The sequence below is a fragment of the Mus musculus genome, chromosome 6 (genome assembly GCF_000001635.26).
Source record: "Mus musculus strain C57BL/6J chromosome 6, GRCm38.p6 C57BL/6J".
NCBI classification, from domain to species: Eukaryota; Metazoa; Chordata; class Mammalia; order Rodentia; family Muridae; genus Mus; species Mus musculus.
The window spans coordinates 127124598-127152349 of NC_000072.6; the positions used below are offsets into that span (position 1 = coordinate 127124598).

General features: G+C 49.4%; 1 protein-coding gene and 1 long non-coding RNA gene across 6 annotated transcripts in view; one reads left to right on the forward strand and one right to left on the reverse strand.

Moving 5' to 3' along the window:
• Positions 1-564: 564 nt before the first annotated feature.
• Ccnd2 (cyclin D2) lies at positions 565-27591 on the reverse strand. 3 transcript variants are annotated; one of them, XM_006505460.1, is made up of 6 exons: positions 27565-27591; positions 25985-26203; positions 24067-24282; positions 21426-21585; positions 14506-14654; positions 565-5890 (listed from the first exon to the last, which is right to left on the reverse strand). In XM_006505460.1, exons 2-6 carry the CDS (start codon positions 26174-26176, stop codon positions 5738-5740), a joined length of 870 nt encoding a protein of 289 aa, XP_006505523.1. In that variant the 5' UTR covers positions 26177-26203; positions 27565-27591; the 3' UTR covers positions 565-5737. The 3 variants fall into 3 exon arrangements, with proteins under 3 accessions (XP_006505523.1, XP_006505522.1, NP_033959.1); XM_006505459.3 differs by lacking the exon at positions 27565-27591 and adding an exon at positions 26270-26514; NM_009829.3 differs by lacking the exon at positions 27565-27591 and having other exon boundaries at positions 1111-5890; positions 25985-26451.
• 9330179D12Rik (RIKEN cDNA 9330179D12 gene) overlaps positions 24792-27752 on the forward strand; it is a 63031-nt gene continuing 60070 nt past the window's right edge. For 2 of the 3 annotated variants that reach the window (NR_040273.1, NR_040275.1), the window contains exon 1: positions 25029-25221. This is a non-coding gene — a long non-coding RNA (RIKEN cDNA 9330179D12 gene). Of the gene's footprint in view, positions 24967-25028; positions 25222-27752 lie in introns of those variants that run through there. The other variant, NR_040274.1, reaches the window with a different exon arrangement.

Below are 27752 nucleotides of genomic sequence, written 5' to 3' on the forward strand. Positions count from 1 at the left end.
TCTTGATCACTAATTGAGAAAATGCCTTACAGCTGGATCTCATGGAGGCATTTCCTCAACTGAAGCTCCTTTCTCTGTGATAACTCCAGCTGTGTCAAGTTGACACAAAACTAGCCAGTACACCCAGCATCTGCATGGTGGCTCACAGGCATCTGTGATTCCAGTTCCAGGGGGACCCTTATGCATTCTAGGACACCTCACACGAGAGATACAAGGAAAGGGTGCGGGGGGGGGGGGAGAGGCATTTTATGGGAACCTTTCCGAACACTTGGCTCATGTTGCTCCCCTGGCTAAGGGTGGGGAGATAGCACAGTGGGTTTCTGGCAACCATACCAGGAGACACTTACTCACAGTCAAGAGAGTGAGTATTTGGCAAAAGACGGGGGATGGGTGGGGGGGCTATCCTGAAAGCCCAGGCATGACACTGTTGCCTCAGCCACCTAATGAAGACACTTGCAGATATCCCCACTCACATCTGGCTATATTCATGGTCTAAAACTGGGGGACGGGTATGTTCTCCTCTGAGGGCTAGCAGTCTAGAAAGAAGTTAGTGACAGCCAGACATTGTAGGTCAAGGTGAGTTTATTGTCCAAATAGCATAACCTAATTGCATTCAAAACCTTTTTCAACATCATCTTCAAATCCAACTTCAAACTAGTCAGTCAGAAGAACAAATTAGGGTTGATTTTTTTTTTGTTTTTTTGTTTTTAAGATCACTGAAGACTTAACGGCTACATCACATCAGCATTGTAGTCAATACAATGTACTTCCCCCGGATTTCCTAAAAACCTTTTCTTTTTTATTCACACTAATCTGCTACTTTAGACTCTCCTCGTATCCCAACCATAAACCCCACCCACACCTGTTAGAGAGTACACCGTGAGAGAACAACATTGATTTGATATGGCATCGCACTCTTAAAGCAAATTAAAAAAAAAAAAAAAGGAACAAAATAATCCAAGACAAGAGAGACCATAACTGATAGATCTGAGGTACATGGCAGAAGGATAATGAACAACAACATGGAGATAATTCGATGGCCCGGTGACTTGCTGGGAACATACAAGATGATCAATATAAGAATAACAGCCAATGAAAATTAAGAGACATTTTAACGTTTTTTTTCTTTTCTGTTTTTTTTTTTGTTTTTTTTTTTTTTGTTTTTTGTGGTTTTTTTTTGTCAAAGATAGGCACCTGTTGAAACTGAGTGGCTACTGTAAGTCAGTAAGGCACTTTTCCCCCACAAGTGGGCTGCAGGAAAAGGAACGGATCTGCAGCTCCATCAAGGGTGTGTATGTATTGATGGCTTCGTAAAACCAGAGCCAAGAACGGGTCTCACAGCCCAGCCACGTTTAAAATCGGAGTAGCGCATGTTCCGGCTCGAGGACTCTTTTGTGCTGTTGAAAATCCAGAAACATCAAAAGCCACATGGTATATGGAAGCTATAACACCTCCTGGGGCTTCCCTACACTATTTCGTACAAATAGATAAGCATGCCGCAGCTGTTGACCACCACCTGGAGTCTGCACTGAGAGAAGCCTATGTGTGCGGTGTGCACCTATGGAGGGCTTGTCGGCTTAAGGGGACTTCACTGTCTCAGTATTAATTCCCCTTTTTAAAGCTATTCCCAAGGTTGGACTGTCTAAGGTAAGCAAGGGGGAGTCCTTTGGGCTTAGAGGTCAGCTGGCTTACTTAGACTTCTGATTGCTACCTCCAGTTCCCACACCACTGTCCAGGACACAGGGACAAGTGTGGTCCTCCCAGCCCTGTCCTCATGGAGACAAAGCTCCTCTGCCTTCTTTGTGAAAGCCACCCTGTCTTAGCCTGTTGCTCCTATAATTCCCAAGGCACAGTCTGGTGGGTCCCCAAAGAGCTAGACTATAGGAAAGCTCTTAAGCTCCCTCTGAGGGGTCACTTACCCTGCTAGCAACAAGATGGGATCCAGGGGTGCTACATGTACCCCCAGCCTGGCTGCTAGAGAGGAGTCCCGTGTCAGTAGGCATGCACCTTAAAGCTAGCAACCTATATGACGGGCTCTGCTTTCCCGTGGTGTCCTGGGGACAGTTCAAACCAAAGCAGCCTCTACAAGCTGTCCCATCTAGAAGCAGCTCACCACTCACAGGCTGCCTGGTTCTTAGGAACCATTATGAATCTCCTTATGCTTAGCATATTATTTTTGGCATACTAGGGTTTCTTTCCCCTAGGATTTGGTCAAAACAGGGAAGGATCAAAATTTGGCAGGCTGGGGGAACGACTTAGCCCCCACTGATGGAGAAAAAAAACAAGAACAAACAAAAACAAACAACAATGACAAATTAGAAACAAAGAAGAGATCATTAGCAAGGCAGAAAAAGACCAGAATCTGCAACCCCTTCTGTAGGATACGAAGGGGCTTGGGGAGAGCAAGCTGAAATCCTTGGGGTCGTTTATACCCCTCTGAGACAGAAATACTACCAAGGAGACCCACATCTAAGCAGAAGGTATTGGTCACCAAGGAATCCAGGCTCCCTTCCTTTGTGTAAGTGAGGAGCAGGCAGAATGGCCACTCTACAGGACTCGTTCCACTAGGCTCCAAGGAAGGCAAACAGGAAGAGTGTCTTAGGTTCCAGGTAAGAGGGATGGAGGGGCAGATAGTAACCTGCCTCTCCCCTTGTGTGTCAGCTTCCTTCATTCAATGTTTCAGTTAAGCTCAAAGGCCACTCATCAGGTACCCAAGTTGCCCAAGAACTCAAGGGAGTGTGTCTGTCAAGTTCTGTGGGGTCCCTTAAGGACCAGAAGAGTGTGCTGTGCAGTGCGTGAGCTCTGGATAAACACTGGCTAGCTGCAGGCTGCTCCCGTTTTCTCTCTCAAACTTCCCAAACCATCACCCACCGTCCTACCACAAAGCCCCTAGAATTTAGGGTCTCGCTAACTCACCAAGTCCCAATCCTTCCTAAATACACCCGAGACCACAGAAACAGCCTCTCCCTTCTTTCAACTTGCATTCCAGACTCATTCAACTTGGGCCTCCTACCTTGCCCCACTCAACGGGATCCAAACCCTGAAGCCATTCAATGCTACACACAGACAACCTGGCCACGCACAGCACTTGCCTGTCACTGTAGACTGCAGAGGACAAGAGAAGGAGAAAGGAATATCATCCACGTGTGCTGTAGACTCAGCACCAACCAGACTCAGTCCTAGGAAGACTTCGGAGGCCATCCGAAGTTGGGGTATAGATGCCAAGAAGGAAACTGGTCAATGTTCATGATGAAGGGACCCCATGAAGAGGAAAGTCCTGTGTCTGAATGGGCTACAAGATGGAGGGAGGGTCTCCTAACTGTCTGCCAGAATTCTTCATTGCAGACCCTGGTGCACGCATGCAAATCAGGCTGACCTAGTCCACTGTCTGTGTTTGATGAGTATCTGCCTTGGGTAGAGGAGCCCTTCGTCACTGTCTTCTATCATAAGAAGGGAGCCTGCGTCAAAGGGGAGCCTGGCAATCTTCAAGACAGAGAAGACCCCTGGCCTGAGACTCTGGGGTCAGGTTTCTCCTGCTTTCTATCAAGGAGGATGTCCAGTTCCTGTCTTCTGCCTGCCCTGTGCCTCGTGCCAGCGGCCTTCCAAACAGATCCGGTATAGCTGTGAGGTATTAGGAAAACGAAAAGAAGTACATTGTTATCACTATTGGTTTTGTTTTGTTTTGTTTTTGTCCAGTAAACCTGAGGTAAAGAATACTCTCTTTGAAGAATGTGGTCAGAGGAGGAAAGAAAACCTGGTAATGAAGAGGCACGGAAGAAAAGGAACCAAACGGAACCAAACGCAACGCAGCCCATCGATGCTACCAGAAGGACAGGGACAGAGGAAAAGGCTTTTCCAGTACAGAGAACTCGTCTCTCGACCATCTACCTCGGGACTTGAAATTTAAGCAGTAAAATAATATATTATAACAATGTTTCTAAAATAGCAGCACACCGTGAAACATTACAGCTAGGTACTGTTAATGTGAATGGGGGTGAACGATCTTAGCTTCTTAGCAGCGAAAAATAATAATAATAAACAGAACAAAAGAAAAAATGAAAGATAAGAGACCCTTAGATGTTTCTCCATCTTCAACCCTCACACTGTGAAACAAGGCAGAACCTGTGTATAACTCTTCAAAGCAGCCCTGTTCTGATCTTTTCTCAAAAAAAAAAAAACAAAGCAGATATTTTAACAAATAGCTTCATAACCTGTCAATTATAATTGTGCAAAAAAAAAAAAACAAAAAAAAACAAAACAAAACCAAACCAACTGTGGCTCCCACTTCTGTTTACTGACTGTCTCCAAGAAGTGGGAGAGGGGGGTCTTCAAGTACAATGAATACAACTTTGCACTAAAATTACAAACAAACAAACAAACAAACAAAAAACGGAAAAGGGACCAAAATGCCACACCCTGATGTTCAGCCTGTGCATCAGAAGTAACCTTTCTTTCCATGTCCAAAGGAGAAAAACATAGACGGGGATTCAATCCTTCTAAGCCATCACAATGCTTTAGACCTCTGTTGACAGGTTTTCCGAAGAATGCTGGGATGAGGATATCAGCAGAGGGCTTTCTCAGCCCTGGCAGGGACACCAGAGCTGGGTACCAGAACATCAGACTCCAGAAATGAACAGTAACTGGACGAGGGTCAGGAAGGGGAGGGGCAAAGGAGGAAGGCGTATTCAACATGATTTGCATAAACCATCCCATATCCCACCCCACCCTCCCCCAAAATTTTCAAAGTGCTTTTCTAATGGAATGGTTTATAACAAAGTTAAACAGTGGACCAGACATGCTAATCAGCACCAAAAGTTAGGGGTAGTTTCTTTTTTTCTTTTTCTTAACAAGGGGATTAAAGATCACCTCACCCTCTTCCCTTACACAAGGCAGCTTTGTTTTAGATTCCGTCTATGGTCTCCATCTGCCCCCATTTAGATGCGTTTTGGTCATGGCCCATAGCGAATTCCCTCCATCAGATAACAGTAAAATACATCTACAATGAACCATGTTTGGAAGTAGAAGCCCAAATTCACCAAACATGAGACTTAGGAGCCGTTCACCTGTGTCCAACTGGCAAAAGACATATCCCTTAGGTAGCAGCTACTTTAGTCAGCAAGAGTATGCGACGGAGAGACCCGGACGCTCAGTCTTGGGAACACGTGGTGAGGCATCAAGGCGCTTCTTACATCCAAAATGGTTCAGTCATGTGGTTGGGTGGTTTTGCGCAACCTCCCCGGCATGTCCCTTCTCGTTTCTGATTCCTCCTTGGGTTCACTGCTTTGCAAACTACTCATGCGGTCCTGGCACCCACGGTTCCTTGCAATTCTACTAAAGGGGGCATATGCACTAGGTCACAAGCACAAAAGACAGTCTCCTCTAATTCGTTCCCATGTTGCAGGTACGCACACTCTCTAGCTAGTCTGCGGGTTCTCCTGTAAGCATCTCACTATGACTTTTACATCATCAAATAATAACGGTTCGAGTGTACAGGGATCCCCTTATGCAGGACTTTGAACAGGCACCACATGCGTTACAACTATACGGCCTTTTCCTCTCACTTCTAAAAGACCTTTAAATAGGATCTAGGTGGGGGCAGATTTTGTTTTTGTTTTTTGTTTTTTTTTTTTCTTTTTTGAAGTTTCATCCTAAAAACACAAAGAACAAGACATAACTAGAGAGAGAAGGGGCTAGCAGATGACGAACACGCCTCTCTCTTGCCGCCCGAATGGCTTCCTCACAGGTCAACATCCCGCACGTCTGTAGGGGTGGTGGCTTGGTCCGGATCTTCCACAGACTTGGATCCGGCGTTATGCTGCTCTTGACGGAACTGCTGCAGGCTGTTCAGCAGCAGAGCTTCGATTTGCTCCTGGCAGGCTTTGAGACAATCCTAGAGGAGAGAGGTCCAGACCGGGGCTATTAGCACATGCAAATGCATAGAACGCCTCTCAAAGGCAGACGCGCGATCCAACTCACATCCTGATTTTCCTGTGAGGTAAGAATAGAAATGTTCTCAAATGCCATGGAAACTACTCAGTATACAAAGTGGGGGGCCACAGCAGGCAGCATCAGCACCATCTGGGAACTAGCTAGCAGCCTATCCCAGATCAAGCTGGTCAGAACCAGCGCATCAGCGGACGCCTAAGTGTTTCCTATTCCAAACTGCATTGACTGGAAGGTGATCCAGCTACAAAAAGCCCTTGCCTGGTTATCAAGGGACCAGCTGGAGGTCTCTCTGTCTGGGAAAGGTGGCACAGAAAGTCTGGTTCCTGCAAGGTGTTACACTGTAAGTCAAGCAAGCAACCGTGGAACGGATAGAAGGGCGGTGCTTAAACATCTCTGCATTCTTTTACCACCCTTGGACCCCTTTCGCAAAAACACAATGCATACTGTTTACAAAACTCGGGACACTTGAGCTTGTCCAATTTGGGAATAAGCAAGATTTTGCAGTGTTGCCTTTATTAGTCTATATTTGGTAGGGAAAATCCAGAGTGAGCTGTCCCAGGCAGAAGATTTCTATTTGCTGGGAGACATGGAATGTGAGGGCAAGTCATGGCTGTCACTGGGATGGGACTAAGGCTCAGGCTAGAAGGTTGGGGGGAGGGGAGCCCCTAGCAGGGATTTTCACCCTAGTTTCTCCGTCCCACCTCCCTGCACTAGGAAGCATCCTGTGCGTATAGAAACGGTGCTAACTCGAATCTCCTGGTATCTGCTCACAGTTCACCATAAACTTCCCTCTGTTTATTTTTCTGCTTAGACCTCACCACCTAGGAATTGATATTTTTTTTCCACAAACATAAAGGCATTATCTTTATTTTCCAGAGACCTGAAAATAAAGTTGGCAATAACTACTAAGGAGCAAAAGTTTGCATCCTCTACCCCCGCCCACCCTACTGCTCCTCATCCCCCCCCCCCCACATGACACCTCCATTTTTATTCTTTCCCATCTCTCATCTGCCCCCCAGTTCAAACTGTAGCTTGAAGATGAGGCATGGCAGCAGATCAAGAGCGAAGGTCATTGGCTGAAACGTTCTCCTGAACCTGGGAAGGGCGGGAAGCAGGATGGGGATGTCTGGTGCTCACTCGGTGCTGGCAGGGCACAGCTCCATTTGCAAACCCCGGTTTCTCCAAGTATAAAAATGAAGAGCTAAGTAGCAAATCAATAAATGATTGGTGTGTGTGTGTGTGTGTGTGTGTTTTAATGGCTCCATCTGTCCAGGAATCTGAAAGAATCCTTTGGATTTTGAGACTCATGTTTCTCAGGCTGGCTGAGTAGTTGAAACTTTAAGTACACAAACACGCCCATCCTATATTTCTGTGAACAAAGGTATAGATCACCAACTACTTAAGACAAGGATGTGTCGAAGGTTAATCCTAGAGATAGTGTGGTCCAGCATTGGGGGCGGGGGTCACCGGGTCACCAGGCTAATTTTAACAGGACCAAGTAAAGGACTCATGTGCCCAGGCTCTAACATCTCTCATCCTGATCCTTGGGACCTGCCACCCTCATTAGCAATTAAAAACTCAGGTCCTGACAGCTTCTCATTTGTTTGCCATGTTTCCTGCTAGGCCAATCTGGCAGCATTTGGTGATGTGTAAATAGCTTTTTCCTGGAAGGCAGAGAGAATGAGTGGGAACACCCCAATACCAGAGACAGCAACCATATCCATGCCTCCAATCATGTACCTGGCCTCAGAAATCAAATCCTACCTGAGGCCTGGAAGCTTCTGGTATTTTACAACAGTAGGATTTGTAGCTGATGAGGGATCCTTCGTGAGGCTGGGTCTATGTGGTGGGGCTTGAGAGGAGAACTCGGAACCACTCCATTTGAAAGGAAGCTGGCTGAGGAGAAGGCTGGAGGATTATGCCTCTGAAGACAGCCTGGGCTGCAGAGTGAGACCTTCTATAAATGATGAGGAATCTTTACGGTGTGTGTGTGTGTGTGTGGGGTTACTTGGTGAATATTTTCTGATGTAATGTACACGGGAGACTCTGCTCTACAGTAGGAAGTTTTGTGCCTCTTGGCCAAGTCCATACAACCCTTTTTTTTTTTTTTTTTTAAACTAGTCCGCTATCTTCTGATTCCCGGAAAAGATCATCTGGGTTGGCACATCTACCCCGTCATCACGACCCTTGTACATCTCTATTGTATTAATGATGCCAGATGGTCTTCATAAATCAGCCTGCAGAAAGCTTAAGAACTTGGCGTTAGGATCTGCAGTGTCCCTACTCTTCCTACAGTAAGCCTTCCCTTCTAGCTGCCCAAGATTTTAAAGGGATAGTTGGGAGAAACCCCTACAGGGAAGACAAGACATCTGGCAGTCATTTCTACTGCACGTTCAGAGCCAAGAGCTCAAGATGATGCAAGCATGATGTAATGGTCCAGCCAAGGGTATGCTCACCAAGTAGTCTAAGCACTGGAGGAAGATCCAAAGGTTTCATGTAAACTCTATGCTCTCCCTTCCCAGTGTTAACTGAAATTCAAATCATTACTGACTGGATGATCCCTGATCTTTGCTCCCTCTCATTTGGAGAGAGGAACAAGGACTGATGCAGTTAGCCTACGAAACATGGCTACAGAGTCATCTGCCATTCACCTGGGAGACTGCTAAACCCATCAGGTCTGCTTAACTGCTGTCTATCAGCTTCCACTTCCTCATAAGTGGTCAGTTATTAGCTCTACCTTCAACAAGGGTCCCTCAGTCCTGGCTCGGCCAGGTAGAAATCCTCTATCTGCAGGAAGTGTAGAACATATTCCTTCCTGAGGGTGGAGAGACCTACATGGTATTCCTCCAACATCCATCAATCATCAATCAATCAATCAATCAATCATCCACCGATCAATCATCCATCAATCAATCCCAACAGTTACAACCGCCCCAGCTTTGCAGGAGCCCCTCTTGGAGCCATAGTGCAAATGTACTTTCTGTACTTTTCTGTGAGCTGGCAAAAAGCAAGGAAGAAAACACCACTGCAGGGGAGTCTGAACATGGGTTTGTGTAAGCATGCCTCTGTGTGTGTGTGTGTGTGTGTGTGTGTGTGTAGGGGTGATGATAACAGTTTGCAGGGGAGTCTGAACATGGGTTTGTGCAAGCATGCCTGTGTGTGTGTGTGTGTGTGTGTGTGTGTAGGGGTGATGATAACAGTTTCCCTGATCAAAAGATGCTACATCCATGTGACAAGCAGGAACTCCAGGACCTCAGCTTTGTGGCAGCCTCCGAAAGCAGCAGGCATTGTGTTAAGATGCCCCAAATTAAGCTGATTAAAAGGAAAGCCATAATGCTAGTCTGTCAGCCCGGACAGGTGGTACTCCACTGCGCTGGAGGTCGGGCACCCCTCCAACTCCTCTGATGACGGGTCCCTCCCTGTACTGCCCCCCCCCCCCCATCCTCAGAGCCCTGACAGCAGCGGCTGTGATCTCTGGCTCGTTACTCAGGCCCCCCGACTTCCTCCACTTGCTGGCTCGAGCTCTCTGCCCCGCACCCTCCACTGCCTCCATGAATGGACCCACGGAACTCCAACCATTAGCCCCTGGTGTAACTGCATCCACCCATTGTCAGTACACACGCACTGCACTCAACAGTGGGACAAAGAGCTGAATGAGCTGCAGACCCGCCGCCAACTCAGGCAGAGACAACTTAGGAAACTATCTCATTCTTGCTTTCTTCGCGGGCTGCTTGGCTCGTTTCCTTGCATACAGAATGAGGTGGACAAGAAATGAGGGAGGGAGGGAGGGAGGGAGGGAGGCAGCCCCCAGCTCTACCCGCCTCCCCACCCCCAGGCATGCTTTCCAGAATTCCTACCTCCCCGAAGCCCCCCTTAAGCACACTGAAGGTGGTATTAGTCAGAGGCACTTTGAGAATACAAGTTTCAAGCCAAGGGGGGCGGGGGACAGAAGAGATGATGGGGACCCCCTCTCCCCAGAAAAGTTTGGGTCCAAAGTGAGCAATGCTTACTTAAGTTATTTGTTTTGTAATTACTCGCTGAGAAGTTGTATCATAAAATGCCAAGATGACCCTAAGGGAAGAATATTCTAGAATCTATTCTAGGCAGTTCTGGAGAACACGGCAAGGGGTCCTGTTATAACCGAGGCAGAACTGACAGTATTACTAGAGCCTCTGTTTGTTCTATTATATATCTTCTAGAAACTTCCTCAAATCTTTATAGCATGGACGCCTCAGTTCAACTTTTTTTTTCCCTGTCTTGAACTATTGGGGATTGAACCTTGCACGCTGAGCCTCATACCAGCTCTACTCTATATTGACTTAAGTGTGTGACTGACAGTGAAATTAAGAGGTTGCTCCAAGATAAATCTTCTGTTTAAGTTTGTACATGTAGATAGACAGGTAGATACAGAGAGATGATAAATCTTTCCTAAGGTCCTGAATGAATGAGAGGCACATTTGAAAGCCCTGTCTGCCTTTCGTCCTTCCATCCTTCCCTCCCTTGCTCCAAGCCTTAGTTTCTAATGACTGCTGGAGGCTTGAGATAAAAAGCCAAGTTCAAGGTAGGTCTTATTCAAGAGGCTCTACAGTCAAGTGAACAGTGAGGTAAACTCTGAACCACAGCAAGACTACACTGTGGAGGGGATGGAAAGGGAACAGGATTCTGTGGGGGCCTGGGATGGTCAAGCCCTGCTCTCAAACTTCCTCTTGGCAACAGAAGTCTGGGTATGTAGAAGTTCCCTGAGAGCCAAGCAGGCCTCCCTGGCTAGTGTCTGTTTTTAGTAACTCTTAACTTGTGGCTGGAAGGGAAAAGGACCTAAAATACACTGTCCTCTGAGACTCCCCTCTGTCCCTGTAAGACTGTCAGGCTTCTCGCTCAGACTTCTCTTCGGAATGGAGCTAGTCAATTGATTTTGGCAACCATATGGAAAACAAAGCCCGTTTCTCAGAGCCGCGTGGGTCCCTGCAGCCCCAGCTATCAGCTGCCAGTGAGCTGGGAGATGCTGTCTAGCTATGGCTGGGGAGTCCAGGGGACCAACTTTCAACCTTGACCTCGGGCCAGCCGTGAGAGTAGAACTCGGGGCGGGGGGGGGGGGGGTGGGCACTCAGGAATGGCAGTCAGCTATCAGTGGCTCCTGGCTTCTATTTGGATTGGTTTAACTTCTCCACATGACAGAGCAACACACTAACTGGCATTTCACAGGGATGATCTGTATGAGTGTGGTATATTTATATGAATAAAATATCATGGCATAGGGGCTGGAGAGATGCTTTAGAAGTTAAGAGCACTGGTTGCTCTTCCAGGAGGCGTGAGTTCAATTCCCAGCAACCACGTGGTGGCTCATAACTATCTGGAACAGGATCTGGTGCCTTCTTCTGGCCTGTAGGCATGCATGTAGGCAGAACACTGTACATATAAATAAATTAAAAAAAAGATACTATGGCATAAAATTGATCATTTTTGGTGCATTTTGGTGCAATGTACATTCATACTGTATGTTATGGCTAGGATGTTCCACTTCCCTACCTACCTGTTTTCCTTCCTTCCTTCCTTTCTTCCTTCCTGCCTTCCTTCCAACCTTTTGACCAACTTTCCTTCCGTTTTTTGTTTCTATGAATTTGACCTCTCTAGCTGCTTCATCTATGACTTCTCTTTTGCGTCTGGCTTATTTCACTTAGCACAATGTCTTCAAGCTTAACCGTGCACTTAGTGTCTATAGGATGACATTTCTTTTGGAAGGCTTTCTGACATCCCATCATGTGGCCATACCACATTTTGTTTCTCTTAGCCCAAAGACATATTTTGCAATTTTTTTACTCTGCTCAAATTTTGCATTAGGCATCCTAAGTTCATTTGCAGACATGCCCTGCCTCTCTTAAAGTGCCTCACGCTAGCATTTGTGAGGACCCCCGCCCCTGCACACTTTTCTTTTCCTTATTGAATTTTAATTAATCTGTTTTTATGTGTATTGGTGCTTTGTCTGCACGTATGCGTGCACCACATGTGTGAGGTACAGATCACTGGGAGCTGCCACGTAGGTTCTGGGAATCATACCCAGGTGCTAGAAGAGCAGTCGGAGCTTTTAATCACTGAACTATCTCCAGCCCTTACTGTCTTCGTGGGCATTGTGTGTGTCTGTGTGTATATATGTTTGTATGTATGTGTATATATGTGTGTACGTGTGTTTCTACATGTGTCTTTTTGTGTTTTTATTAGATATTTTCATTTCTTTTTTTAAGATTTATTTATTATTATACATAAGTACACTGTAGCTGTCTTCAGATGCACCAGAAGAGGGCATCAGATCTCATTAAGGGTGGTTGTGAGCCACCATGTGGTCGCTGGGATTTGAACTCAGGACCTTTGGAAGAGCAGTCAGTACTCTTACCTGCTGAGCCATCTCACCAGCCCAGATATTTTCTTTATTTACATTTCAAATGTTATCCCCTTTCCTAGTTTCCCCTCTGAAAACCCCACATCCCTTCTCCCCTCCCCTGCTCACCAACACACCCACTCCCGCTTCCTGGCCCTGGCAATCCCCTATACTGGGGCACAGAACCTTCACAGCATCATGTGTGTCTATGTGTGCGTGTGCATGTTCAGAAGTTGAAGAAAAGTTTGTTACTGGCTAACATCCTATCTATGAAGTAATCCTTAGCAGGACACATTAGGAAAAGTGAAGATTAGGGCCTGGGTTGAGCCCCTACACACACACACACACACACACACACACACACACACACACGTTGGAGAGTCAGAAACACATTCTCCATGCTGTGCTGCGGGTGGAGGTGGGGAGCCTCACAATCCATGTCCTAGAGTCCTGGCTAAAAAGCATGCTTTTTGGCACCAACACTTCAAATACTCTGTTTAAAACCCGGTTCAGAGAAAGAAAGACCCATGGTTTAGCTCTATCAAGGCCTTTAAGGCCTTCACCTCTCTGAGGTAGTGTCAAGGCCAAATACAGGTGAGTTGCTGGATGGCTGTGAGCTTCCTGAGTTTAAACAGCCTGTGCTTTGCAGACTTCTGCGAGGCACCAGCCCCAGGCCTGTGCATTACACGGCGTGACCCTTGAACCCAGTAAACTCCCTCATGGGGCAGTCTGAATGCCCCTGCATATCCAGAGGGTATCTTGTGAATCTCCCCTGCATTCCCAAGCCAAGCCTCTCCATGGTGAAACACCAGAACCTAAGAGCCAACAATACTCCCCTCTCTGCTTAGCCTTTCCACTGAATGCCTTTTGCAAAATACAAAGCTCCCAAGAGCCACAGAGATGAGCAAAGTTTCCAGGCTGGAGACAGAGCTCAGAGGCTTGGGTACTGGCTCTGCTGTTACCTGTCCTGCCTCTCTGCTGCATCCTTTCTCTGCTGCCTGGGGGGGGCGGGGGGGGCTGCGGGGAGGAGGGATGCAGGTAACTGAGCTCTGAGAGTTATCCCAGATAGAACCCTCTTCAACTGTTACATCCTAGCCAGTGAAATCAGGACCTTGTGCGATCCTGGTCCATCTCAAAACCTCTGTGTTTAAGATCTCTGAATTCTGGCAGCCAGCAGCAGCCTCGGGGCCATCCACACAGAATGGAAAAAGACTAAAGCTAATAATAGTTCTCGAATTTCTACTGCACTCGATCCTTGTGTGCTTTGCCATCCACCAAAAACTTTGAGTTAAAAGAAAGCCCGAGACAGGATGGCAAGAAGGCTGACTGGCAGAGATATCACTCACAAGGCCACCTCTCAAATCTGCTCCCTCTGTCACAGCTTTAGCTGTCCCCTCTTTGTGCATTCCCACCTCATTGGGGAGTGAGTAGACCTGGACTCTCTCCATGGCAGAGCAGAGGCCTGACAACGTGAACATAAATGGACATGAACCCTACACTGCAGAGGAAAATCAGTTGACTGCCCACCCCCCCCCCCATCAGCTTGCTGAGATTCTGTCTGTATTTTAAGGTACATGCACGCTTTCAAACCCATAAGAGGAAGCAGGCAGTCTTTGTGCACACCTGTAATCCCAGCTATAGGGAAGCGGAGGCAGGAGGATCATGAATTCAAGGCATCTTTGTGAGATTGTCTCTCAATAAAATTTAGAGAAGGAGGGCTAGAGATTAAAAGCACTGATTAAGAGCACTCCCTGAGGTCCTGAGTTCAAATCCCAGCAACCACATGGTGGCTCACCACCATCTGTGATGGGAACAGATGCCCTCTTCTGGTGCATCTGAAGATAGTGACAGTGTACTCACAGACATAAGATAAATAAATCTAAAAACAAAACAAAACAAACCCTTAAGGGCTGATGATGTAACTCAATGGTACAGTGGTTGCCTGGGATACCGAGAACCCAACCCCTAGTAACACACACACACACACACACACACACACACACACACACCTCGAGGGAAGGCATCAATCTGCTGGAGTTTGACCTTTAAAGACAAGATACCAAGAAAACAGTAACGCAAACAAAAAGACTCTGAGCCACCATCATAAACCAACCATCCTTCCTGGAACTTGAGGAGAGACATCGGGTTTCAGCCAAGGGGACTCAGCCAAAAGAGCTGGTACCTACCACATCAGTGTGGGTGATCTTGGCCAGCAGCTCTGTCAGGGCATCACACGTGAGTGTGTTCACTTCATCATCCTGCTGAAGCCCACAGATGGCTGCTCCCACGCTTCCAGTTGCAATCATCGACGGCGGGTACATGGCAAACTTGAAGTCTGCAAAGAACCAGAAACTTAAAGTCAGGCCCAGAAGGAAAACGGGGCCCAGTGCTCGCCAGACAGCTGATGCGCAGAAGCTGGAAGGCGCAGACCTGCTGCCCCTAGAACCCCTGGATCCACAGCCACTGTCTCCCTTGACTCCCTCCTTCCACAGGAAGCCCTTATTGACTTGTCAACTGTAGATATTCTCAAAGACACAGAGGCAGGAGAGAAAGGGTGCCTATCTGAGTACACAGCTAGTCATCCGGGGCTCTGAGTCCCAGACACTCTGTGCCCAGACAACTACTCAAGAAGTCAACACATGCCTGGAACCTTTTAGTGAGATGATTAAAACATGTTATCTTCCATGGCTGAGGAGTTGACTCAGTGGCTAGAGTACTTATTCCATCCTCAGAGGACCCAGGTTTGATTTTCAGCATTCACATGAACTGTCTACAACTCCGATCTCAAGGCATCTGATACCTTCTTCCGGTCTCCACAGTCATCAGGCATATGGTATGCATACATACGTGCGTTTTGCATGTTTGTGCATGTAAGCTAAATGTAGAAGCAGAATAAGGTGAGTTGGCTTAATTCTCTTGAGTCTCAACTTTTAACCCTATTTTAAGGATCTTCAGAACGTTAGGGCCGAGGACAGGGCTTTTCTCAAACACTAAAGACTAACAAATTCTAACCACACTTGTATTTTTCTAAGAGTTAAGACAGGGGATTCACCTTAAATAGTAGGGGCAACCTGGGACCTTAAACTCATTCACCGCTGAGTGATTCTCTAAGGGGATCCATGGAACTGTGATCCATGAACTGCTGGTTTCAATGCAGAGGAGAATCCTGCCAACTGCTAACATGCATGCATTGCGTGTGATATCTGTTTAACACACAAAGCCACCATGGAGGGTGACGTTGTGGATGGAATGAAACCTGGGAACTGTCAAGTTGATCTTGTCTTTGCCCCTGCCTTGGGGCTCACAGATTAAGGAGTTGACAGTGTCACCATCGAGTGGCAGCTGTGAAATGGGGTCCACTTTCCAGTGAATGATCTCTAGTTGTACCAAGACACCAGTAAGTCCAGTGGAGACTGAAGGCAGAGCACAGAGGGACACATGAGTCACACATCAGCTCAGAGTGAGAATCCTGGGCTGAACACGGCACGCTCAGAGCAACCTGGACTCTTCCCCTCTCTTCGGGCAATGCCCTCTTGCAGCAGAGCATCACAGAGAGGCTTTTACAATGGAGAGAGAGCCAGTACCTCAGCATTGTACCTCAGCATCGTGATTCGACTGTTCTTAGACACCCCACAAATCAGCGAACCACACACACTCCCCTGCTCACCTGGGCTCAATCCCAGGAGCCAGGTAGGCCTGGCCATCTGTCTGTCTCCTTGGCTTTGTTCCTTCCACCGCTCATCACTTTCACTTTGAGGGCCATATACTATGGGATTTCACCCAACTCCTTCTGGCTGCTGACCCCTGCCTATGTCTTCTCTATCCTGGCTGATGTGATGAAGCCAACCTCCCTCCCTGGCTCTTGATGTGTTGTAAGTCTCCCCGATATGGGTTACAGGAGACATTCTCTATCTAATAAACTTGTTAGCTGCTGTGTGTGGCATTCATAGTGTAGATGAGGTAGCCAGCCCATGGCCCTGGGCCCACAGAGGCCCTGGGTGAGAGCACCTGTCAGTGACAGGGCACTGAAGTGCTCTCAGAGTTCCCCCCCTCGTGCTGGGGCATCAGATAGGGAGTTCACCCAACATTCCTGCAGAACTTTGAAGTCACACTGCTAACAAAACCAACTCAGGGTTAGCATGTGGAGCCAGAAGGGGTGTGCGGCTTGACCTGGGGTGCAGGTGTCAGGCCGGGGAGGGGGTATTTACCTCTTCCCTTATTAAGTACTGAAAGAAGTCCTTCTTGGGCAGAGTCTGACTGGCTCTTTATTCCATGCTCCAGTACGCACATCTACTCCTTCCCCAGTGGAAAAACAGGTGCTCCCAAGAAGTAGCAGTTTCTTATGGCTGGGTAGCCAGTTTACTACCCAGCAGTACAACCCAGTTTGGTGTGTCATACTTGGCTTCATTTACACTCTATGGGTATCTTTGAAAGGAATTTTTCTGACCTACAAATTTGCTGGGTGGTAGTGGCACTCAGGGGGCAGAAGCAGGAAGATCTCAGAGTTCAAGACCAGCCTGGTCTACAGAGTGAGTTCCAGGACAGCCAGGGCTATACAGAGAAACCCTATCTTGAAAAACAACATCAAAAGTACTAATTTACCTTTTTTTTTTCCCACCGTGCTATCCTGAGGATTAGTTACAAGAGCCGATGCTATTAACTCACGCATAGAACCTGGCTCAGGGTAAACCTTAGATGCCAGACATCGGTCACCCACGCTCCCAACCCTCACCCTGCTTGCCACCAGTCCACATTGACTCTGGTGTGGTTCACCCAGAGCCTGGAAGCTCCTATGAGGAGCCTCAGGCCTGACCTTCTCCCTCCTGGTGGGAGCAGGCAAAGGACCCAGTACAGAGGATGGGAATCTTGGGGTGTCAGACGACTGCTCAGTGCCACTGCTCACTCACTAGGGGTGCTGGACCTCTGATTAAAGAGACCCCAATCCAGTCTGTGCTTAGAGTAACCCTCAACGTTTTCTCCTACATGCCACGAAAGGAAACATAAAAGGGCTCCTGCCCAGAAGCCAACCACATGGGCCCTAGATTCATCTGCCACCTCCTCGTGGTACCAAATATCCAGGACTCCACAGAAGCAGCTGGGTGTCTGGGGTGGCTCCCGAATCAGGAGAAGCACTCTATAACCACCAACTTGGAATCTGCACTTTAAAAAAAAAACCATGAGATTTCACTGGCCAAACTGTTCTACACTGATGGGATTTAAAAGTGGGATGCTGTGGTCCTGCCCAATGAGCTTATTAATATGGAGTAAAAGCAGGAGCCAGGAGTAGTGCTAACAAAAGGCTCCCGGAGGCTGCTTTACTCTTGTTGTCCACTAGGGGGAGGGAGATCGGTTTGTGATGGAGGAAACCCAACCAACAAGTCTGATGTCTCGGCTTCTTCCTCTCCTTCAACCTGTGGTGAGGTGCAGGTTTCAAGAACCAGACAGACCCGGGGTGCTCTTTGGACAGCAAAGGACACCCATGATGTCACTTAGCATCCATACATCTGACACCCCCCAGAAGGGTTCAGCACAACCTATCCTTTATGGTTTAAGGCAATAACTATTAATGGCGATTTAGCTTGGTGGAAGGGAGAGAAGAGAGCTGTGGCTGGAGAAAAGCTCTCATTCATCTCAGGGCCAGATGAGGCGCAAGATAGCGATATCAGTTACAGAACTTCAGCTCGACAAGCTACTCTTCCCCCCCCCCCCCCCCGCCCAGCCCTATGACTGCCCTCTAGGGGCAGCTCAGAGGCACTGTGGAAATGTGGGTCTCATTCTTCCTTCCTGGCCACCAGAGAGGCTTGGCTTACATTCTAGAACAAGAGTCAAGTCCCCAGACTTTTCAGGGCCACCACTGTCTGGAAATCAAATGAACACCTTTAAGAGAAGACTGGCTGTACCCTAGGATTCCTACCCTACCTTAGGGTTACACAGGGAGTTGGGTCCAGCAGCCACAGCAATACTCCCAATGCAAAAAGAGGCAGGTGTGGGGTATCTGTACCAAGTTTAAACTCAATACCACTGAAATCATGTGCTCAGTATGGTAAGGTTGATGGTAGCCTCCTGGTTACCCCCAGGGGGGAGGGGGTGCTTTTTGCCCTGTTTGCTGACCTGGAGCCCTCCAGGAGAGAGAAGTCCACTTCTGCCTTCTCCAGAGCCACACGTTCTGGGCTGGAGCTGCAGTTACACTCTCACCCCACCTAAAATTCCTCCACCACAAAGGCCAGCGGGGAGAGCAGCTCCAGGCAATCCCAGACCACCTCTCTCTCAGAAACCACTGTAGGCTGGATCGGAAAGGAGGACACACCTCTTTGCCCTGCCACCAACCTTACCCCAGAACCCCATAAAGGAAGACTGCTGGTCGGCCACACTCTTCCCTCCCTGGGCCCCCGGACTGCCCACGCTCTCTTCCCCTTTCACACACACATACGCTCAGCACGCCCCCTCGGAGGGACTGCCAGCTCTTTCACAATTGGCTTTTCCCTTAAACTAGCAACGTCTCCCCAGGGCTGGCTACCTACCACCTCTTCAGGGACTGCCCCCTTCCCACGCCTTTGTGAACCCTCAAAACCCTGGGCCATCCTCAGGTTCAGGGTGGAATATTCAGGACTGGAGTTAAGAGACTGAGGGTGTGAGGTGATGGGGCACACAAGAGCACCCTCCCATCTTTGGTCCTTGAGTTGCTCTGAGCCTACTATTATTCAAGGGTGCTAGTGAACTTGGGTTCGCTAGATCTTGGCCCCAGAAGCTCAACGTCCTCAAGAGCAGCAGGCCTCTGGGTTTAGGCTGTCCAGCCTACTGCCTGTCTGCTGGCCCCAACACTCCCCTCCACCACCCTTCCACACCCACATACCGGCAGGGCTCCAAAGCTTATTCACATGCAGGACCCCAAATGCAGACCAGAAGAGACATGGGGGCTTTGTGGTCAGGCCCACCCATTCCAGCCCCAGGAGGCCTGAGCACCTCCGCCACTTTCTCATCAGTCCATGCCTCTGGAGCAGTACTTGGCACATGGTTCTGACCCCTTCCCACTCTTTGGCTAAAGCTAGGTCAAGGCCCCCAACAGGCCCATCTTTCTGACTGCCCCTACCTCCCACTGGGCCTCTGCCCCTAGTCACTGAATCCCAGGCTCCATATTTGGGCCCCAAAGTTGGCAGCTGCCCCAAGGATTTGGACAAGATGGCCAAGAATGGGGGATGGGATCCCCAAGAACACAGAACGGACCTGTGGTCTATACAGAATTGGAGGAATCCATCCAAGCCCGAGTAATTCCACCTATCGCCCTACCCCCACCCCAGTGCAAGATCAGGGAGGAAGAAGTGAAAGCCTCCCCCCACCCCCCAAGACCTGTTGGTCAAAAGATAAGGTCAAAGCAGGACTCTGGCCACTGGCAGCTGGGTGATGTGGGAATTTATGAGTCCGGGGGGTTAGGTGTCCTAGGGCCAGAGAGAAAAGGCTGACTGACCCTTCCCCCACCCTGAATCACTGCAAGAGGAAAGAGACAGTTCCTAGGAAACAAAACTGCAGGTCAGTGTGGGACTGACCTCTAGAGCCCAGGCCAGTCAGCAAGAGAAGAGCAGGGAGCTGAAAGTGCTGTCCAAAGCGTAGCAAAGGCTGGGGCTTCTTATTGTCATCCTCTTCCCTGACTGTAGGAACAGCAGGGGACTCCACGAAGGAGCTGGGACACCACAAGTGTGCTACAAGGCCTGATGCAGGGCCCCGAGGGCTGCTGGACCAACGCAAACTGAGTGCGTGCACGCACTCGCGTGTGCGTGACACACACACACACACACACACACACACACACACACACACACACACCCCTCTAAAACAGGGAGATGGAATCCGGCACGCCAGTGAGAGGCTGTATCCATTTCCGCATCCACCTTAACTGGAGCCATTCTCAACATCAGTGAACTTTCGCAGGAAGCTCCAGGCTTGCTTTTCTGTGGGTCAGTTTCCCTGCCCACTCCACCAAGGCTAGGGAAGGATACATCCAAAGGCCTGTTTTGCAGATCCCAGATGAACTTCAGAGAGGTCAAACAGCCTGAGCGAGGTCACTCAGTGCTAAGTAACGAAGTCTGCCTGACCTCTGAACTTCCAACAAAGCACAGGCCCTATTGTTCATTATAGCATCAGCTATACAAACACATAATTAAATGTTACAAGGAATTAAAATGTTACACTCCACCTCCCCCCACCCCCTATCACATCAACACATTTCAACAACCCTGGATGAATTGAGCTGCACCCCACTCATGATCAATTCTTTCTTTACCTGCTAACCCTGAGGAGATGAACTTTTGACACTTGGCCCCCGAATTCCCAAGGTTCTAGGGCAGCGCTTCTCAACCTCAACCTTCCTAACGCTGTGACCCGTTAATACAGTTCCTCATACCGTGGTGACCCCCAACCATAAAACCATTCCGTTGCTACTTTGTAACTGTAATTTTGCTATTTGTGATTTCTTATGTAGATATATGATATGCAGGATATCTGATATGCAGGATATCTGATACGTAAGCCCTGTGGGATGTATCGACCCACAGGTTGAGAAATGTTGTGCTAGGGTCTTCTACCCAGGTGTGAAGCCAATAAAGCTATGTATCAAAAATCCTCTCCAGAGCTCAGAATAAACGGATCTTTGCTTAAAGGTTCACTCCCTTGTCAACAGGAAACAGCAAGAAGGCAATAAACCAGCTCCACGGTGAAGGAATTCCTTCCCCCTTATCAGGGCGGGCACCATGTTTATCTTGTCGTTGGTCCTTTAACCTATATTTGCCCCCACCTTCCTTAAATTCCCTTTAGGGCTTATCTCCAAGCCGTCCTTTTCCTCAAAAGATTAAAGATTTAAACACAACCAGAGAGCAGTATCTATAATCTTCAAAGGGCACTTTAGACACCATAAACAATATTTTAGCAGGCACCGACTCCCTTCCCCTTACCATACTTGCCCTCATAAAGAACTTACGAGTGAAGCAGAGAGAGAAAATGTTCTAGTTCCGAGAAAGCACGAGCGAGGCTCCAGGCTGGCTTACTCAGACTTGCCTAGACACCCAACCCCACCTCCCATGGCCCCGTGGAAGCCCCGTGAGCCCCCTCTCACCGGTAGCGCACAGAGCGATGAAGGTCTGCGCATGCTTGCGGATCAGGGACAGCTTCTCCTTTTGCTGGGGCAGCTTGCGAAGGATGTGCTCAATGAAGTCGTGAGGGGTGACTGCGGCCAGGTTCCACTTCAGCTTACCCAACACTACCAGTTCCCACTCCTGCAAAGGGTGGGAGGAAGAGGGCAGAGCTCTAAGAATCCATAGACTGACTCCAGGCCCGGGTTGGGGGCTGGGTTCCCGGCCAGCTCTGAAGATGCTCCTTAAGGCTCCACTGCAGCCTCATCTGTCACTGTGCCCCTCATGCTTTGAAGTTGCTCCTGGCTCTTCTTGGGCTAAAAAAAAGTCAGGCTCCACTGAAAATAATGAGAGGCCAGGTAACTACTGCCAAGACCAGCCTTTACTCTAGTTTTCTTCCTACCTCACCCCTACCCCTGACTCCACAAAATGTTCTTGCCTGCCCACTCAGAAAGGTGGGCCTATAGTAAGATCTAGCTAAGGCCACTGTGGTGCTGCGGTGAGAATTTGTTGGCTAAGTCTCTTTACTCCTCATGGAAAAAAATGATGCTTACAGATGCAGAATAGCAGAAGCCTCCTTGGCCCAACTCCTTGGCAGCCAGTTCGCTGGCCTTTCCTTGTGGGGGAAGAGTATCATTTTCCCTCTCTGCTGCCAACACCTTCCCCTTTGACACACCATGAAGAAGTCTTGGGATATGACACTCACCCTTTCACCTAAATCTTCACTGGCCTTTGTCTTCATGGCTAAAGGGCCTGAGGTGGTCACTTGTGACTCCATTTTGCACACTATGATTTGGGGCAATGTGGAGGTGCTTAAACAGGGTCAGCCCATGTACTGGGCTGTAACGGTCTCTTTTAGGGGGCTCCACTGCACCCCACTAGTAGGCTACTTTGTGCCTCTCCTTTTGTAAAATAAACATGGGGAATAATGTTCAAATGAACTGGACTAAATATAATAATACCCCAAAGAGATGCACACCTGGAAGTGCATGTCTGGGATTCTACCTCTTTAAGGCTAGAAGTTTGAGGCTAGCTTGAAATTATGCAAAGGTCCCAATTTTTGTTTGTTTTGGTTTCGTTGGGGGGGGGGGTGCAAACAAAAGGAAATGATCCTGGTCAATCAGTAGGATTCAAAAGCGCAGGATGCTACTACTGCCGGGCAGTGACTGACTCTTCAGTTCACCTGGCTCCATCTGCTAAACTTGGGGACCGGCTATAAAGCCCCTGTCAGCTGGACCAGCTATGGTGTTTCCTGGAGCAAGCTCCCCTCACGTGTAAAATAGGAAGGTTCTTCTAGGGTGCATAACTTATGGATGGGAGGAGATGGGAAGCTGGCACACTTTATTTGGAGAATTGAGTTAGCTTTGCCGGTCCTGGAAAAATTAGGGTGTCTTGAAAAATACCTCCAGTCCTCCAGCACACCAGACACATAGAAGATTCTTTTTCATGTTTTGTTTTGTTTTGTTTTTTTCTTTTTGAATAGACAAGCTGGCCTCCAATTCTAATCTTATTTTTTTTTCCTCCCCACAAGCTTTCAAGTCTGCCTGGGTTTTTTGCAGGAAGTTAGGATAAAAAAAAAAAAATTCCTTAACTACGTAAAAATCAGAAATGGCTTGAATCCCAAACCCTTCCTTCTTCCAGGGCAATGTGAGCACAAACTCGTCCTCTGGCACCATTATTGAAAGAAGCAGATCTTCCAGAAGAAAGCACCTTTAGGGGCCTCTTACACCAAACCAGAAGCAGCTGAAATCTGGCAGTGTTTCAAAGGTGAAGTCATTCAGGCCCCTCTTTGCGTTCTAGGCAATTCCTCCCCCAGCCTTGCACATGTCTGCCACTAGGTGGCAGCACAGACCCAGAAAGGACGGCTCCTCACAAAGGGCTCAGTTCAAGAAGCCAGTCTTTGCCCAGGAGATTAAGCAGGCCCAGGCAATGGCAGCAAGGGGGAGGGAGTCGATAGAGGGGGTGGTCTTCTTTCACCAGTGCAAGGTGTGCAAACCACTGTAAAAGAGAGCTGCAGAACCTTCAGTGTGTGGCATTAACATGGGGGTAGGGGGAAGTGCATGAGAAAAAAAAAGGTAGATGGTTGGGAGAAAACCAAGACAGGACCCCCTGGGGACTGTATCCAGGTCACTGTGCCTTTTGGAGCTGAACTCTCATGCTTCAGATCCACCAATAGAAAGGCAGATGTTGATTTTGCATCCAAGTTAATATGTTCATACTTAGTGCTTTGTTGGTACTTAGTGATCAGCTACTATGTTTGTCCATGAGACTTTATTGGTCTTTAAGACATTACCTGTTACACCTCCAGGGTCTTGGGAAACAACACAAACTAGAATGTGAGAAATCAGACCGTGTTCTCAGGGTTCAGTGGAAATCTGGACCTTAATTATAACATCATTAACTAGAATATTCTATTTATGCCCCCCCCCCACCCACACACACAACAGAATTTCACCCTCATGAATTTCCATGAGGCACTGATAGCTTTGCTCACTCCCTGATGTGGGAAGACTAGCTCTCTCCTACTAAAGGACATCTTTTTTTTTTTTCTTACAGTCTTGGTTAGTGTGGCGGCCTTAGTGTGATGGGGAAGGGCAGAGTCAGGAGCAGGGAGGGCGGCATTACCAGCAGCTCCTGGGGCTTCACAGAGTTGTCGGTGTAAATGCACAGCTTTTCCGCAGTCAGCGGGATGGTCTCTTTCAGCTTGGAAGCTAGGAACATGCACACTGCACCCAGGAGCTGAAGATGGGTCTTAGGAGTCGGGACTCCAGCCAAGAAACGGTCCAGGTAATTCATGGCCAGAGGAAAGACCTCTTCTTCACACTTTTGTTCCTCACAGACCTACAATCAAGAGTGGGGTAGGGTCCGAGGGGGATAGGGAAAAATTAGTATCAGAAACAGAGGGAAAAGAAAAATAAAAGCATAATCTGAGATAACAAAAAGAATTTTTTATGTGTGTGTGGGGAGGGGGAGGAGAGTAGAAAGGATAGTAAGAATAGAGATGAGAACGGTGGGGTAAATCCGAAGGGCTCCTGGGGTTCGGGTATTCCCGCAAAGCTGAAAAAGGTGATGAACTAAAACCTCCACAAACCCCAAGGCAAAGCCCAGAGCCGCCGCCGCCTGCCGTTCCCTCTGGCTCACTTCTCAGCACACCAACTCACTCTTTTTTGGATTTCGTCATCTTTTCAAAAAATCAATAAAAATATTCTGGAAGCTCCGAAAGTCTACTTCTTGGTCTCGTTCGGATCCTCAGATCCTATTCTACCATTCCCGACAATTGAAAAAAATGTCCAGGGTGGTCTCGGCGGTCCAGGGGCCGCTGTTCGGTGGGTGGGTGGAGGAGAGAGGGGGAGGGAGGAGGAGGAAGCGCGCCTCGGCCGGCCGCCGCAGTTGGAGTCGGAGCAGGGGGGAGCAGTTTCAAAAAATTATTAAAAATCGAGGGAAAATCCTAGAAACGCTCTGTGGGCCTGAAAACCCCAGAGAGGTCCCAGGCTCCCTGGAAAAGAGGTTTCGGGTGTCCGTAAGGTCGGTATCTCCACCCCAGGGGCTCTAGATCTCAGTGGGGGAAACTTGCGGAGTGTTCGGCTGCGGCCCACAAGGGCAGTAGCTAGGAAGGCTGTGCCTGCTGGGGGTTGGGTGAGACGAAACCAGGGAACCCCCCTCCAGGAGGCATGCGGGACTCTGACCTCTCATTTGGGGGTGCCCCCTAGCCTGCTCTACACACCTCCTCCCCCGCTTCCTACCCCACCCAAATCTGCGCGCTCAAGAAGCAGCCAAACTGTAAGTAACCTTGGTGAACCGAGGGCTGGGGAAGAGGGCACGATCAGAAAGAGGGTGCCCAGGATCATGGGGTGCTGAGAGGGGGTGGGGGCGCCGGCGAATGTTGCCAGTCCTTGTAAATGGAGTTTGCAAAGCAACATGGCGAAACCACGGCAGGTCCAGAGCTGTGCATACGTGGGCACCCTGCTCTCTCGGCAAAGATTGCAAGCAAGGCTAAAGCAGCGGTTCTTTCAGATTGCCCTAAACGCACGTTTTTTTCAGTATGACTTCCGGGGCTCTCCTGAATTCCCTGTTTCTCCCCCACCCCCACCTCCTGCCAAAGTGCCAACGCGGAGTCCTAAGGCTCAGACGGTTTGCCCCAACCCTGAGAGTCGGGGGCGGGGGGGGGCTCTTTATATGTTGGTATGGATTGTTAGGTCGCAACACCCTCTGGGGCCTCACTGAAGGCAGCCGGGGTTGCTTCCACACCACAGGTCAGAAATGGAGATGGGAAGACGAGGAAGCCACATGCAGGCACACGCGCGGGATGCCAACCCCCCGGGGGGGGGAGGACATCCTCACTCACCCAAGTTTTCCTCCACTAGTTAATCTAGCAAGGGACAGAATTAGCGTCTCGCCCAAGGGTGCGGGGCTACCTCGCGCACGAGCGGGGGAGGCCAGCGCAGGGGTAGTTCTCCCGCAGTTTTTAGGATCTCTGCGTGTTGGAGGTAGGGATGGAGCGGCTGGGCTTGCCTCTCCCTGAGAGCGTCGCCCGCACACCTACCTCTAGCATCCAGGTGGCCACCATCCTGCGCATGTACGGTTGGATGTCCTTCTGCACGCACTTGAAATAGGAACACTGCGGGAGGTAGCGCTCCTCGATGGTCAACAGGTTCTGCAGAACGCGGTCTTCCAGCAGGTTGCGGTCCGGCACGGCCCTGCGGACCGGGTCCACCTCGCAGCACAGCAGCTCCATAGCCAGCCGGCCACCACTCGGTCCCGACTGTAAATTTTTTTTATTATTATTATTTTTTGGAGGTGCGGGGGGGTCGGGGAGTGCTTCCCTTACCTCCTTCCTTTGGCTGAATGGGAGATTTGGGAGAGGAAAGAAATGGCAAAGAGAGAGAGGGAGAGAGAGAGAGAAGAGTGGAAGGTGGGCGAGCGGAGCCTCAAGGGCCGCCTGACTCGCACCGGTCCTTCCCTCCGAACTGCCCGGCTCTCCTCAGCTCGCTCTCCTCTCTCGCTCAGGCAGTGACGCAAGCTGGAAGGGCAGTTAGATCTCCTCCCCCTCTCAGGTTCCTCCTCCCCCTTTCCTCCCCTCCTCTAGCGTCCCTCCCCTCCTTTCAATCTTTCCCTCCCTCTCCCCCCCCCCTTCCCTCTTGTTATTAAGGAGCACAGCAGCTGGCCTGACCAAACTTCAAACACGATCCCCGCTCCCCACCCCCAACCCCTCTCCCTACTTCTCCGAGGCCCTCTCCCCATCCAGCCCCGCATGCTAGGGGCCTCGGATAGGGGAACCCACAAACCCCATGGATTCCTATTGATTATCCTTTCTGACATTCTGTAGGCATACCATGGGGGCATAAAGGGTGTGTACGTGTGTGCTCTCTAACTTCGGAGGCTTGCAATGTGATCAGAAAAACAGCCCATTATTCAAGATTCAGGTAGATAGATTTACCATGTGGATGAGTTCAGATAACTTAGAAGTAGACCCCTAAATGAGGAACAAGGAAAGGCTTATTTGAGAAAATTGCAACCTCGCCAAACCAGGGATAAAGGTTATGCCCCTCAAGCTTAGACTCCTGATAACTTTCAAGCTGTTGTCCGCCCCGAGCCACGTGCGTGGAGAGGAAGAGGAGGAAGGGGTGGATGTTGGAGAAAGGGGTGCTTCTTAAGCCTAGTAGAATATGACCCTCCTGCAGAAACCTTTCTGTTCTTGGGGGCGCCATTGGGCAACGCGGCCAGCCTCTCAGAGCGGCCCCAGACCGGGGGCAGGGCTAGCAGCGGTTCCTCCGCGGGCCTCGGCCACGCAGGAAAAACCCGCTTCCTCGCCCCTGCATCTGCTGACAAGCCGCCCTAGGTGTCTGCGCGGAGCGTGGCCACATTGATACAGCTTTCTAGGAAATGGCTCGGGAGGGGCCAGGGAGGGGGAGAGGGAGGGTTTAGGTTTGGCTCTCCCTGCGCCAGCAAGGCCACCCTTCCTTTCCCCGGGGGCTCCTGAGTCCTGCACCCCTCAATCCCCGACCCCGTGGGGTCTCGCGCCTCATCCTTCCGCCAGGATTTTGGGGTCGGCTCTGACATGTGCTCTAAAGCATCCTGTGGTCAAGGCTGTTGGTAGAGGGGGACACGTTGGCGTTTCCTCACCTCCTTCCTGCTCCCACCCTGCCTTTAACTATATTAAAGGAGGGAGGAAGGGGCGAGGAACCACTGGCCCCCGCATGGTGGCCACGCTGGCACGTGCAGATAGCATGGCGTGGGTTGCACCTCTCTGGGCACACGGGGGGGGGCACTGAGTCCCTCCTTCCTTAAGAAGGGGGGATGATCAGGGACGC